The sequence below is a fragment of the Oryctolagus cuniculus genome, chromosome X, assembly GCF_964237555.1.
Source record: "Oryctolagus cuniculus chromosome X, mOryCun1.1, whole genome shotgun sequence".
Lineage (NCBI taxonomy): Eukaryota > Metazoa > Chordata > Mammalia > Lagomorpha > Leporidae > Oryctolagus > Oryctolagus cuniculus.
Window position 1 is genome coordinate 131,883,402 of NC_091453.1, and position 14,540 is coordinate 131,897,941.

General features: G+C 62.0%; 1 protein-coding gene across 2 annotated transcripts; it reads left to right on the forward strand.

Annotated features, from left to right (window-relative positions):
• The first annotated feature begins 6,396 nt into the window (after window positions 1–6,396).
• On the forward strand, window positions 6,397–14,320 carry LOC103345588 (extracellular matrix protein 2). 2 transcript variants are annotated; one of them, XM_051837492.2, is made up of 9 exons: window positions 6,397–6,697; window positions 8,568–8,951; window positions 9,280–9,567; window positions 9,852–9,967; window positions 10,222–10,354; window positions 10,566–10,723; window positions 11,434–11,573; window positions 13,378–13,704; window positions 13,933–14,320. In XM_051837492.2, the coding sequence occupies exons 1-9, from the start codon at window positions 6,670–6,672 to the stop codon at window positions 14,105–14,107; spliced, it is 1,749 nt and encodes a 582-aa protein (XP_051693452.1). In that variant the 5' UTR covers window positions 6,397–6,669; the 3' UTR covers window positions 14,108–14,320. The 2 variants fall into 2 exon arrangements, with proteins under 2 accessions (XP_051693452.1, XP_051693451.1); XM_051837491.2 differs by lacking the exon at window positions 6,397–6,697 and adding an exon at window positions 7,302–8,059.
• The last annotated feature ends 220 nt before the right edge of the window (window positions 14,321–14,540 follow it).

A 14,540-nucleotide genomic window follows, 5' to 3' on the forward strand; every position in this document is an offset into this window, starting at 1 on the left:
CCCTGAAACAAAGTGAGTCTGGAATGGGTTTGTCAGTCGTCCGTTCCTGAGATCTGCAAAGTCCCCAGCTCAAGGAATGCCCCCAACCCTGAGACCTGCTGACTGCACAAGACAGGAAGGAGCTAGAAGGTGGCTGGTGCCAGCAGCCTGGAGCCGGCCCTCCTCCGTGGCCCACCCTGCCATCTCCTGCAGGGCGGCGTCAGGAGGCAAGTCTTGGGAGGACGGACTGGGCAGGAGCCAGGGACTACCTGGAGGGGACCTCAGCCTGGCCGTGGGAGGCCCTGCCACAGGCCCCGCTGGCCTTGGGCAGGGTCTGATCCTGACGGAAAGTTCTGGAATTTCAGGCTGTTTGAAGGACATGGAGCCTCTAAACTGGAGCTAAAGGGACCCGGGGAGACAAGGCACAGCAGCCCCAGCCCACCGCCCGGAAACCTGCAAAGCGCCTTCAGGGCTCTTTCCACCCCACAAAAGGCTGCTGCCTTGGGCCCTTCTGGAAACTGAGAAAGGACTTTGGGTTGCTTTTTTAAAAATTTTGTTCCTTTTTTTCTGTTTTGATTTTTCTTTCTTTTTAGAAAATTTCATTTCGATCATAGCCCCAGCCCAGACGTTCAAATTCTTGTGGGTTTGTCTGTGGCTCTTTCCTAGGACTGGGGAATTTGGCGGGACCAACCATGGCAGTATGGCAGCCCCCACCCCCGCCACCCTCCCTATATCCTTTGCTCCTGAGGATCAAGAAGAGACCAGCCCCTGTGTATTCTGGAAGAAAATTCCCCTTCTCCACCCATTTCCATGGAGCCAGTCCACTAAGCAGGCCTTTCCCCAAGTCAGCAACTCTGTCAAGGGGACAGGGTGGGACGTGGCAGCATCGGCAGGGCCTTGGCCGGAGGACACCATCTCGCGAGCTCTTAGAGGCCATGCTCATGGATGAGGGGCCTGCAAGCCAGCCCCCAGCTCATGAGGATGGCTGCCGCACCCTGACCACATTACCCCAAATCCTCCTGCCTCCCCCACTGGAAAGACTGGAGACTGCTGGATCTCTCAGGGAAAGAAAGGACAAGAGGCCCAGTGGTAGAAACTTCTGGAAAGATGGAACCAAGCTCACAGAAGCTCTTCTACCAGGGAGCACTGTCTAAACATCAGCTGACAGCCTGGAGGGGGAGGGAGCTGCCTGTCTTGGGAGGTGTGCGAGCCCAGGGATGCAGGTAGAGATGCAGAGAGCCCTGGAGGGAGGAGTGGGCAGATCTCTAAGCGGCATTCCTTCCCAGAGACCCAGGGTCCTGTGAGGGAGGTCTAAGTGCAGCAGGGACTGAAAATGAGGCTCGAGGACCCACTGACCTGGAGTGAGGCAGGGCAAGCTGCGGGGTCCTGGACAGACGTGGATGTAACACGTAGCAAGAGTCGACCTCCCGAGCATGGGACGGGGAGCGGGGGAGGCTCCGACTCGAGCTGCCCGGCAGGGCCTTAGCCATGTGTCAGTGCTTGGCAAACGCATTGGAAAATGAGAGCCTGTGCGACGCCTCCGTTTCTGCCATGGGTACAGAAATATATGGCCCAGGACTTGGGGGTCACCGAATCGGCCTCCAGCTCTGGAGCACTGGGCTGTCCAGGGGAGCTGTGGAGGGCACCAGGCCAAGTGACAATGAACCTGGAAACCTTCACAGGATTGAGTCTCCCTCCTCCCTCAGCCCCATGCCAGAGTTCCCAATAAGGGTGGTAAGTGCCAAATGAAGACTCAGAGGGAGAGAGACAGAGAGAGAAAGAGGGAGAGAGAGGGAGAGGGAGAGGGAGAGAGAGAGAAATTTCAGGGGAGGACCTGCCATTGGCTTTGGGGGAGAAATGAGACAGAGTAATGAGGATGGTCTCAGTAGGGCCTCTCTCCAGGTGAGACACAGCCCGGATGGGAGCTGCCACTGCCTCCTGCCCTCTCCCTCCTTCCCTTCCCCCTCCCCTGCTCCTCCCCATGTTCCTCCTCCGCCTGCTGCACGGAGTGCTCTGCTCCTGCCACGCAGAGCTAGTGGTGCCCAGGTCTTGCAGCCAGGCCATGCCATCTGTGCCAGCCAGGACCCCAGTCTTCATGCAGGTGGGCAGAGAGTTGCGTGCAGACGAGATGAGAAAGACCCACAAGGCTTCAGCAGCCCCCAACTTTGGAAAAGAGTTCCTCAAATGGGAATGACACCGATTTCCCTCCAGTGCCCATCATTCATTCCTGTGCCCTGGCCCAGCACATGTCTCTGATGCCTCTAAGCCCACAGGACGTGAGAGCCGCCGTCAGGGGCCTTACAGACAGGGGTCTGCTGTGTCTGCAGCCTTGGGGGAGTCCAGGGCTCTCTGATCTTGGCTCTGCATGGCCACCGCTGTCATTCTAGGAATTGAGGGAAGACTGTCAACTGCAGAATGTTCTCATTCTGGACCTCTGGGTCCCCCTTGGGAAGCTACTGGCACAAGAGGATGGAGAGGCTGCCAGGGGACTTTGATCGCCTCTTCCTGTCACTCCCATGCTGGGGCAAGGGCCATGGTGACGCAAAGCAGGGGTTGTTCCCCACTGGGAGCCCTACACTCACCTCCTGCCATTGAAAGGCCCTTAAAACCCAGGGGATGCTGCTGTCACCTGCCTCTCGGGCCACAAGCTCCTGGGATCCCAGCCCACACCTAGGGCTCAAAAGGGTCTGCAGTGTGTGTCCTGTGTTGGGGGTGGGGGAGCGGGAGTGGCCAGAGCCTGGCTGTGTGTCTGGGGTGTCCCCAGGAGAGTGCACCTCAAGGAAGCTTGGCTGCAGTCTTCATTGGTCTCCTTGCCTCAGCTCCCATAAATAGAGAGGATAGGCGGGCATCTTAGTTCCTCGCTCACGCTCCCATGCCTGCGCAGGGCTGGTTCTCGTGGTCCAGGGGGATGCGCAGGTCGCCGAGCAGGCGTGGCGGGAGCGTGCGCGCGCCCCTGCACGTGCGCGGGACTCAGCCGGCGTGGCCAGCAGCAGAGGAAACGGCGGGCGGGATCGCCCCCTCCGCGGGGAGACGCTCGGGTCTAGACGGCTTGGCAAGGCCGGCGGGGCTGAGTCACATGCGTCTGGAGCTGGAGACGCGGGCGCCAGGACTGGAACATGAACGTGCCCGCTCGGACGGGGGAGGGGGCGTTCACCCTCGCCTTCTCGCCTGAGCGGAGCCTGAGCCCCAGCGTCTGTCCAGCTAAAGGGGCAGGACAGGGACAGCTTTCAAGGGCGGCAGACGGGGTCCACGTTATTGGCAGGAAGAGACGGATTTCAGATGTGGGAAGAAGATGGCAAAGTGTCCCCCTCCCCAAGTCCCCATCCCAACCGTGGTCTCAGTTCTCCCCAGCCACATGGGCCAACTCGGAATCTCCAAGGTCCTTTCCAGTCAGCCTCCCTCTGGCGGCCTCCCTAGGGACACCGGCAGCCCAACACTCCAGCAACTTAGAGTCTGGGGGAGCCCAGCAGCTGGAGATCTGGGGATCCTCTACTGGGAAATGAATGCTCCTCACTCTCCTTATCCCCAGCCGTCGCCATCCTGCTAGGAGTCAGTCTCTCTCTCTCTCTCTCTCTCTCTCTCTCTCTCCAGGTCTGAGGCAAGGAAGCAGGAAGAATGAGTCTGAATCGGCTCATGTCTTTAGTGCTCGCAAAAGCATCTGCAAGAAAAGTCATTTAATTGGGACCAGATCCTTTGAGGTTTCGATGGCATTAAAACATGATGAGTTTCCTCTAGGGAAGGGCTGCTGGCAACAGGAAGAGGGCAGGGAAAGTCTGCCCGTTCCTCCTCACAGCTTCAAGGATGCAAAGGCCCTTGTACCTTTAACGCCATCCAAGGTAGCCGCATGGACAGAGGTTCTTGCCCAAGGAGACGTGAGTAGGCCCAACACACACACACACACACACACACACACTCACACTGGTGCCCATGTCACTCAGACAAGATGTGAAACGCTCCAGAATGAGCCTATTCCCTTTCCCCAGGGCCCACGCTAAGGGTGTGTCTTTGGCTATCAAACAACTACTGTGCCCTGGCCCCTAGCAGGAGGGCTGGCATGCAGTGGGCACGCCATGCACTTGGCAAATGACAGCCCTTGGCCCCGAGCCCCAGGGACATACATGGAACTGCCTGCTAGACGTCAGCTTGGCTATCTTAAGAACCAACCTCCCAGTCTAGCTGCCTAGCTGTCAGATGTGAGGTTGGCTGGCTCCGCCCACACGGTCCTGACTCCACCCACTTCCCACAGCTGCAGCTTCGGCCAATCCAATCACTAGCACTTCTACCCTGGGGGGATTCAGCTGCCTCCCACCTTCCTTCAGGCACTCAATACGTCACTGCACCCCCAGCAGCCTGGGGGACCCTTTTGTAAGTCAGGTCGTGTGATTCTGCCCCTCCTTGTGCTCAGTGGCCCCTTCTTCCCTTCAAGGGCAAAGAGAAAGCCCACTGCCCTTCTGTGCCCTCACTCAAGCCGGCCGCCTGCTTCCTTTTGGGGGGCTCCTTCTTGGGCTTTTCAATCGCGCCTTCGCCTGGCCCTTGCCTGTCCAAAGTGCCCCTTCCTGCAGTCACCATGGCCAGCCCCTTTCTTCCCATGGGCCTGTGCTCCTGCGAGCAGGGGCTTGGGGCTGTTCACTGAGCAAAGACTGTCTTCTGATCCTCCCCTAATGAGAGGCGAGCTCTCAGCTGTGGAGATCTAAGGAGCCTTGAGGGACAATGAGCGCCGTGTTGGCGTCCTCGCCACTGCTGGTGGAAGTTCCAACTCAGGGACATATGAGTGAACTCATCTGTGGGGAGTTCGCTACGTGGAAGGGAAAGGGGAGGGAAGAAGGAGCAGGAGTCCCTTCCTTGCTCTTAGAATCTTGGCACTGGGGGCCGGCACTGTAGCATTGTAGGTTACTCGTTCGCCTGCGGCACCCGCATACCATATGGGCCCTGGTTCAAGTCCTGGCTACTCCACTTCTGATCCAGCTCCCTGCTGATGGCCTGGGAAGTCAGTAGAGGATGGCCCAAGTGCTTGGACCCCTGCACACTCACATGGGAGACCTGGAAGAAGCTCCTGGCTCTTGTCTTTGTATTGGCCCAACTCCAGCTGTTGCAAGCATTTGGGGAGTGAACCAGCAGTTGGAAGACTTCTCTGTCTCCCCATGTCTCTATCTGTAACTATGACTCCCCAATAAGTAAATAAAATCTTTAAAGAAAAAAAAAGAATCTTGACAATGGGCAGCTAGAAGTGACCTTGATCATCTGCAGCTTCTGATGGTTCCTGCCAACTCTCAGATTCTAGAACTTTCTCAGGAGACCACCACCATATTGAGATAGGGAGACTAAGGCACTGGGCAGGGAGGCTTGCTCCTCAGATCACATGTCCAGTCGTCAGTCCACAGCACAGCTGGGAGCCCAAAGCTCTTTCCAGCAACCCCCAGGCTACATCCCTGGTTCCTGGAAAATCCCAGACACCGGGCTCAGGATTAGTGTTGGCCTGAGGCCCCGCCTGTCTCAACTCAAGTCCACAGTGAGCTCAGGAATGGGGGAGGGGTGAAGGGGGTGAGGCAGAAACTTGCTGGGAACCTCTGGTTCTGCTGAGACCCCCCCCCCCGACACGCACACACAGGCTGGCTCTGCTCTCTGGGGTTTCTTTAAGGTCCCCATGGTAGCTGAGTGCCCTGAGACTGGACAGAATAGGTGGCAAGAGTGCCACTCCCCAGAGGCCCACCCAGGGAAGGGAAGAGAGGTCAGGACTGCGAGGGAGCTGGGGAAGCGAGAGCGCCGAGGCCTCGCCCCTTCCTGCCTAGGTGGGTAGGAGTGGGTGCCTCCCCCCTCCAGGCTGGTTGTGCCAGAGAAACCTGGGAGCATGCTCCCCCACCCCCAGCCAGCTAATAGGAACCAGATGGCAGGATGTTTAGTCAGCGCCTGGGGAGCGCCGCACGAACAGGGGAAATGGGTAGGGGGCCAGGATTCCAGAATCCATCCCCACACAGGGGGAGGGGCAGAACCAGGGCTCACATGCAGTCTGCCTCCAGGGGCCAGGCCCACTCCGATGCAGGAAGCCTGGCCTCTGCCTGGTGACTTGTTCTTTCTCTGTAAAATGGCCAGGACCCCGGGCCAACACACCGAGCCTCTGCATCGCCGTGTCTACATGCCCCGCCCCCAGCTCCAGCAGTGCCCCCCACCCAGGGCAGAATGCTGGGCTCAGGCCATCCTGCGTCACCCACAGGGTGCATAGGCAGACAGTGGCCTGATCACTGGCTCCCAAGGCGTTTGCTCGCTCCCCAGACAGTCCCTGTCTCTGTCCTGTCCCTGTCTGTGGTGTGTGTTGGGGGGGGGGGTGTGGCATGCTCCCAAATTCAGGCCATAAGCCAGAACCTTGCCAGGCGGGGTGGGCAGAGGGGTGATGGGGGTCCCACACTGGCTTCTGAGGACAGTGACCTCTGTGTCCATTCATCACACCCGGCACGCAGACCTGTCGCCTCCCATCGGAACCCGCCCCCACGCCCCGTGGCCATGGCCAGGCTGCTTCGTCCTTGCTGCTGGCCCTTCCAGGCCATGGCCCCTCCCCTGCCACATCCCCTCACCACCACCACCAACACCACCACACCGCCCCCCCCTTAAGTCTTGCCCACAGTTAACTCATTTTCTCAGACTGCTTCCAAACATAAGTCAACGCTGGACAGAGCTGTAGGAAAACCTTCCTCAATGCTGGCCCCAGGAACCAAGCCCTGCGGTGAGCTCAGTCCTCCCTGCCAGCCCCCCGCCCCCTTCTGCCTGCCCTCAGCCAGGTTTGGGGGCCAAGGCTGCAGGGGCAGCCTGGTTGGTGCAGGGGCCCAGTCGCTGGGGCAGGGGCTGCCAGCAACCCTCTGCGATGGACTCGGTGACCTGTGTCTGGATATCCCAATGTGTTTTTTTTACCACTTGCTCTGCCCTGGTTCTCTGCCCCCCCCCCCCCCAGGGCAGCCTCTTCTTTGGAGCTCAGCCTCAGGCTATGCTGACACACAGGGGTCCCAGAAGGTGTGCGTGTGGGAGGCCCAGGGGCATCTGGGGATGGCCTGACCACAGTGGTGCTTGGACTCTTAGCCAAGAAGTCTGGGGAGACCTCTGAGATGGCCAGCGTGCCAATGTGGTGGGGACAGCCACAGGACATCCAAGCTGCCTCCCCCCCCCCCCCAACGCCACCACCACCAGACACACACAGGAGCAGAACATGGAGGCCCGCAGAGGCAGGCAGAGAGCCGGTAGAAGAAGCAAGAGCCAGCCCCAGCCCGAGGCAGGCCCCCGCCCAGCTTGTAGGGGTGGAAGGGTCGAGGGGTTGTGCTCCCTGCCCCTGCTCTGCCGTGTGCCCCATTTCCTCTGGAATGGAAAGGCCTCGGCACTGGTTCCCAGGCTTGGCAGGTTCCACTGGGGCCGGCCCCACCATTGCCCATTGGCTCTGGCACCTGCCCCCTGTCCTGGACCCCCAGGAGGCCCCCGCCCCTCTCCTTTCACGGCCTTGGAGGTAGGAGCTGGCAGCCTGTGGTGAGCGCCTGCTCCGTGGTGGCCCACAGGCCCACTGTGTGTGGAGACAGATGGCCATTCACGGGGGCCACTGGGCGCTGGCCAGTGGCGAATCAATGCGGGCTTTACAGGAAAGAGCAAGAGCACTCAGGGCCAGGAAAGGAACTCGGCACTTCTCTGCTCGGGTGGGAGCAGGGCACGCTGCGGGAAGCCAAAGAAAGGCCTGGGGAGGCGCTTGCTTGGCAGGCCGGGGACCCCCCCCCCCCCGCCAGGAGAGGGTCCAGGGAGACTCCCGGCACCAGGGCCAGGCCCACGAGCACAGGCAACAGCACTGTCGCTCTGGGAGTGTGCGTCCCGCCTGCCGCGGCCAGTGCTTCGCCTCTCCCAGCTCTCCCTGCCCTCTGCCGGCTGCGGGGCCTGCCCTCCGGGGTCATGAGGACAGTGCTTGTCCTCATCTTGGCCCTTTGGGTGGGGTGCTGCTCTGGAGGGGCGCTGGCCAAGCCAGGGCAGAGCCTCCGAGAGCCCGCAGCCCCACCGACATGCACAGGCTTGCCCACCCTGCAGCCGCTGCCCAGCCTGCCTGGGTGCCCCGACGGTGAGTAGCTGGCCCCCCACAGGAAGGAGGGCGCCTTGTCCGCTGCCAGAACACCCCCAGGCTGGGGCACAGGGAGAGAAAGTCAGTGACCCCAGGGTGCCCACCTGCTGCTCACTTGGGGTGCACGCTCTGAGCAGCCTCGTGCCCAGGCCCTGGAATGGGGTAAGGAAAGAGACGGGCTCACGATGGGTCAAGGACAATCTCACGATGAGGCAGTGGGGGAGGGTGGTCAGCAGGGCAGGGTTCACAGCCCTAGGGCTCGAGCTACAAATGTGGCCTTGGTCTTGATAGGCCAGCGGTTGGCACTGTTTGGTGGCTCCACCCCAGGCCTATCTGTCCCCTCTCAACTCCCACCCTCTGGAGGGGAGAGACAAATAGAGGGAGGCCTGGATGAAGAGGGAGGTGGGGGAGCTGGCCCTCCGTGGATGCCCCACTGCGGGGGAAGGGTCAGGCCTCTTTGTCACGTAGGGGTCCCAGCCACCCCTGCTCTTGTTGGCTCCTTCTACAGGTCGCATGAAACCCATCGCTGGGAACAGCGGCCAGAATCCACCCATTGCTGAGGAGGGAGCCCATGGAGCCCACACGGAGTCCCCTGAGCCCCACCAGAAGGCGCCTACCAGGCCAGCTTTAAGGAAAGAGCGGCCCCCAGCATCCCTGGAGCGGAAGCAGCTTCAGAACAAGGGGCTGGGCCCCAAGCGAGCTTCGCCCCAGGCCACGGCTACCTTGGGGACCGGGACAGAGAAGCCTCGCACTGAGAAGCTTGTGTCCTTGCCAGCCAGCAGGGGCCTTCGAGCGGAAGAGGGGGTGGTGGCTCCTGAGGAGGGCCAGAGCAGGAAGGCAGGGGGCCAGGAAGCCAGGCGAAGAGGCCTGAAGGCCAGGAGGCCCCCGAAAGGTGAGGACTGGCTGGGCCAGCTCACAGGAGGGCTGCTGGGGGCTGGAGGGGCACACATGAGTGTGCAAAGTGGCCCGAGGCCACCAATCGCACCGGTGACACTAGCTGCTCAGCCCTTGCCCAGGTCTCCAGGAGCCCAAGTTGCGTGCGCTCACGTCCAGGGCAGGAGAACCTTCCAAAGCCTTGGTTCCCAGCCTCAGAGCCCCCCTGTGGGCCTGGGCCCTCGGTGCCAAGGGAAGGGGCTGCTGTTCCAGCCCAGGCTGGCCTCTCCAGGATGCCCCTGACTCTTTGCTCGTGACCAGGCCAGTCTGTGCATCTGTTTCCCCAGGGGCTCCCCGCCAATCTGGGCTGGGGACTTGGCAGCGCCAGAAGAAGCACCGCAGAGGCTGGGTCAGCAGCAGCAGCCCCACAGAGGCCACTGGCGGTGGGCAGGGCAGGCCAGGAAGCAGGCGAGGACACGGGCCTGGCGCTGCAGAGCCAGGCACCCCAGAGCACACCATGCCCTCCCTGCCAGCCTCATGCGTCCTGGCCCAGGCGGCCATTGCCTGCCGCAACGTCAAGATGAAGCACGTGCCAGCCCTGACCGACCCGGGCCTGACCACACTCTACCTGGCAGGTGAATGGCCCCTCTCCCCTGTGACAGAAGCAAGAGGCTCTGTGCCTGAGTCCCTGCCCTGGTCACCCTCTAGAAGTTCCTATCACCGTGCACTGAGGCCGGCCCACCTTCTGAGAGGTCCTGGGTGGCAGGGAGGAGATGCCCCAACCTGGGACAGTCAGAAGAGCTGTCTCTTTCAAGGACTGTGTCACTGCTATCCCCAAAGCCAGGAGTGTGCGAGAGTACAGAGAGGCAGAGGGCAAGGGAAACGGGTGCATGAATGTGGCTGCTGCCTGTGTGTACAGAGAACGAAATTGCCAAGATCCCGGCCCACGCGTTCCGGGGGCTGCCGAACCTGGAGTGGTTGGACCTGAGCAAGAACAAACTGGATGGCCACGGCCTGCACCCCCATGCCTTCAAGGTGTGCCTGGGCACCTAGCAGGGAGGGGCCCAAGGGTGCGCAGTGCTCCCCATGATCTCAGCTGCAAGCCACGTGGCAGCCAGCGGCGACCACAGACAGGCCCATTTGCCATGAGAACTGGGAGTCCCCCATGCCACCAAGCAGAGTGCCTGTTAGCCAGGGCAGGCCCCAGTCATGCCTAGGAAGGTCTGCCCTGAGTGACAGCCACGGGTGGCGCCCCAGACCCCAGCCTGGCTCTTCTCCCTGCCCTCCAGAACCTGACACGGCTGAAGCGGTTGAACCTTGATGGGAACTTGCTGTCCACAGTGCCCGCCCTGCCCGCCTCCCTGCTGGAGCTCAAGCTCAATGACAACCTGCTGGAGGGTCTGCAGAAGGGCAGCTTCCAGGGTGCGGCAAGGCCCAGGGGCCGCGTCTGGGCAGGGGGGAGGCTGGGGAAAGGTGCAGGCGCGGGGAGGGCCTACCCACTGGGTGCTGGGGCAGACTGGGAGGAGGGCCGCCAGCCAGGGAAGGTGGCCCGGCCCCTAGCGGCAGGTGGGGTTCTGTAGCTATGCCCAGGGGCTCCACAGCCTGCCCAGGTGTCCCTCTACTCACCCCGCAGGGCTCAGCCACCTGCTGACGCTGGAGGTAGAAGGCAATGAGCTGCGGGATGGGGACATCTCCCCTTTGGCCTTCCGGCCTCTCCGCAGCCTGCTTTACCTGAGGCTGGACCGGAACCAGCTGCGGACCATCCCACCAGGCCTGCCGGCTTCCCTGCAGGTGAGCTGAGAGCCCCCAGGAGGGGGCGGGCGATATTGCCACAAGCGACCTGAGCTCTGGCTGAGGGCGTAGAGGGAAGGTTCACAACACAACTCAACACCAGCTCTGAGCCAGGAGGTCTCAGCCTGTCCTCTAAGCTGCCACAGCCTTGGACTTGGACCTCCTCCACACCTGTCTGGGCCACATAGTACCCTGAAGAGTGCATCAGTGCTTGGCAGTGGGGCTCCTTTTTACAATCTTCCATCTACTGGTTCACTCCCCAAATAGTCACAACAGCCAGGGCTGGCCCAGGTGGAAGCCAGGAGCCTGGAGCTCCACCCTGAGTCTCCCATGTGGGTGCAGAGGCCCAAGCACTTGGCCCACTTCCACTGCCCAGACCCCTTAGCAGGGCGCTGGATCGCAAGTAAGCAGAGTGGACTCAACCTGCCGCTCCCATACGGGATGCCAGCACTGCAAGTGGTGGATTAACTGGTTACACCACAACATCAACTCCCTTGACAATGCTCTTGGGGGCTGTGTTTTGGGGGGTCTCAGGACCTACCCACGTAGCTGGCAGGTGGCCCCAAGATCCTTTGCACAGATGGCCGTGCTCCCCACTTGCAGACACAGTGGTGCTTGGGGAAAGGGGGCAGTGCAGGCAGGGCACGGGGACACTCTGAGCAGGGCACCAGCGAGGGGCAGGGGTCCCTCATGGTGACCCCTGGCCCTAGGAGCTGCATCTGGGCACCAACCTCATCGAGGAGGTGACAGAGGGTGTGCTGAGGCACAGCCACAGCCTCGGCGTGCTGGTGCTTAGCAACAACCGGCTCCAGGAGGACCGGCTGGCGCCCCGGGCTTGGATCGACCTCCCGTGAGTGCTCTGCCTCAGTGGGCTCCACCCTGCTGGGCACACAGAGGCCAGGGAGGCAGGCAGGGTGGGCAACGAGAGTAGTGTTGAGCCAAGAAGCCCCAGAGAGGGCCAGGCGGACCAAGGGCTCCAGGGGGAGGGTCTGTTGCTCGGACCTGGTCTCACGTGCGCCACTTGGGTGTCTTCTGTCCCTGCCCACCACTCACCTGCTCTCAAGGCTTTGCCAGCTTCTGAGGCCCTTCCTCTCCCTCCCGCCCAGAACACCCCTCGCCCACCCATGCCCAGGCCTGCCCTGCTGGCACCCAGAGAGGGTGTCTGGGAGATGCTGCGGGCCTGGGTGCAGGGGTGCTGGTGGAGGGGAAAGGTGGCCCAGGGCTGGCTTTCACTGGAAGGCAACCAGGACAGGAGAGGTGTGGCATGGAGGCGCACAGGAAAGACAGACGTGCAAGTGTCCTGGGGCTGCCATCACTAACCAGGCAGCTGCTGGCAGCAGGTGGCTTCTCCCTGAGTTCTGCAGTCCAGAAATCTGACATCTAGGCATGCGGGGGGCAGATGCCCTCAGAACTCTCAGGGAAAGGATCCTCCTTTGCCTCGGCAGCTTTCCGGGGGCCCCATTTGTCCCTTGGCTGGTGGTGAGTCTCCCTCTTCGTTTCTGCCTCTTTTAAGGCTGAGTTCTGACCAGTGAGGGACTGGAGGGGGGTGGAATCACCATTCCCCTCACCACCAGAAGGGCCTCCACTAGCTCCCAGATCTGGTTTGGACAGCTGGGGCGGGGCGCTGGCGCTTCCTGGCCTCTCACAGCAACCAGAGGCTACGGAGCTGAGGAGCCAGGACACGGCGTGGGAACAACAGGAGGGCCGGGGAAGGCTGGGGAGGGCCAGGCAGGAGGCTGAGGAGGGTCTGGTGGCCACCAAGGCCGGGGGGCGGGGGGCTGGAGAGACAGGGGTCCGCAGACAGTCCGCCAGCCATTCCAGCGCCTCCCGCCCTGCATCCTCGCGTTCCAGGAAAAAGTTACCAGGACGTTTGGGTTTAATTATTCCTTTTTCCTCTCCCCCTCTTGCCAAGGGGGCAAAGGAAAGCAGACGGCAGCCTGGGAGGGACCGCCCAGCCGCGCTCCACTCCCGCCGCCGCGGGGCCTGGGCAGGGGGCTGGCGGCCAGTCAAGCCAGGGCGGGCGGGCTAGCGGGTGGGGCTGGCCTGCTTCTCTCTCTCTCTCTCTCTCTCTCTCTCTATTTTTTCCTCTGCTGGTGGAAGGGGAGAGTGCTGCTAGCTCCATGGAGGAACGAGGCAAAGGGTTGACCGCACCCACAGGACAGGCGGAACGTCACTGAGCAAGGCCACTTTTGCTGGTCGCGTGGCCACGAAGCATCCCCACTCTCTGCTCCTGCTGCAGAAGTGCAGGCCTCAGGGATTGGGCGTACTAAGGCCCACATGATCAATCATGGCTGCCCTGATGCAGTCTCTCTCTGAGAGCCTGGTTTGTGGCTCCTCCCCACCCCCGCGCCCCACCCCCACCGCTTTCTGCACAGCTGGTGATAAGACAGGTGAGGTGGCAGAGGCCAAGAGGAGTGTGAGACACGAGGAGAGGGCTGGACAGCTCCACGCCCTGCTCTGAGCCCAGACACCAGGCACCCTCCACACTTGCTGAGAGCCCCACCCACCCACATCCCCTCTCCTTGGGCCCGAGCTGTGGAGAGTTCCAGGCTGTGGCTGGTTCCTGGGGATCAGTGAGCACTCTCCTGCTGGGCGTGGTCACCCCACGTGTGGCGCCAGCAGCTCGTCCCGCTCCCGTGTGCCTCGCACCGCAGGAAGCTGGAGACCCTCGACCTCTCCCACAACTGGCTGGTGCACGTGCCCTCCTTCCTGCCTCGGGGCCTGAGGCGTCTGCTGCTGCACCACAACCTCATTGAGCGCATCCCCGGCTACGTGTTCGCGCACATGAAGCCCGGCCTGGAGTTCCTGCACCTGTCTCACAACAGGCTACGTGCCGACGGCGTGCACGCCGTGTCCTTCTGGGGCCTGCGTGGCTCCCTGGCTGAGCTGCTGTTGGATCATAACCAGCTGGAGGCCGTCCCCCGAGGCCTCCTGGGTCTCAGGGGGCTGCAGGTGCTGCACCTGAGCCACAACAACATCAGGTAGGAGCCCTGCCCTGCCCGTGCCATCCGCTGTGCCCCCATGGCCCACCAGCAGTCAGGGGAGGAAGACGCGCCCTTCCTGCTGGGCTCGGGCAGATCTCAGAGGACGCCAGGGGCAGCGGGGACCCGGTGTCAGGAGCCCACTCCTCTGACTGTGGGGCTCTCTCTTCCTCCCTTCCTGCGTGACGCCTGCCATCCTTCCCGGGTCTTCTCGCCACCACTCCACAGACACGTGCCCCTCAATTCCATCTGTGACACACGCGTGGCCCAAGACTCCAACCTCATCTCCACGCACCTGGAGAACAACCTCATTGACACGCGCCGCATCCCGCCCACTGCCTTCTCCTGCATCCGGGCCTACCACAGCGTTGTCCTCCAGCCCCAGCGGAGGGAGCCCTCCTAGCCCCGCCCTGCCTGCCGGCCTTGGACACACACAGCGCTCACTGGGGCAACGGCCCAGACCCGAGCTGGGAGAAAGATCCAGAAGCCCTGCTGTGTGAGAAGCACCCACTTCCCTGTTGCGCTCATGAGGCCCCTTGGCTTAGCAAACGGCCCAGCAGGGAGTGAGGGGGCGATGCTGGTTTGAACTTGAACGTAATAAACGCATCTTGTTTAAGCCAAGGTCTCCATTGCCCATGAACTTCCTGGGCCACACCCGAGACTTTGCCTCGTCAGCAGGGGCTTCACAGGCCTGCTCCCCACAGCTTCTCTGAGAGCCTCCCCCACTCCCCTCTTTGTCCCAAAGCCACCCACAGCTGCAGTGAAGCCAGGGGCTGGTGACACGGTGGCACCACCGTGAGAGCACTTTGCCTCTCCTCCCTCCATTCCAGGTTCCA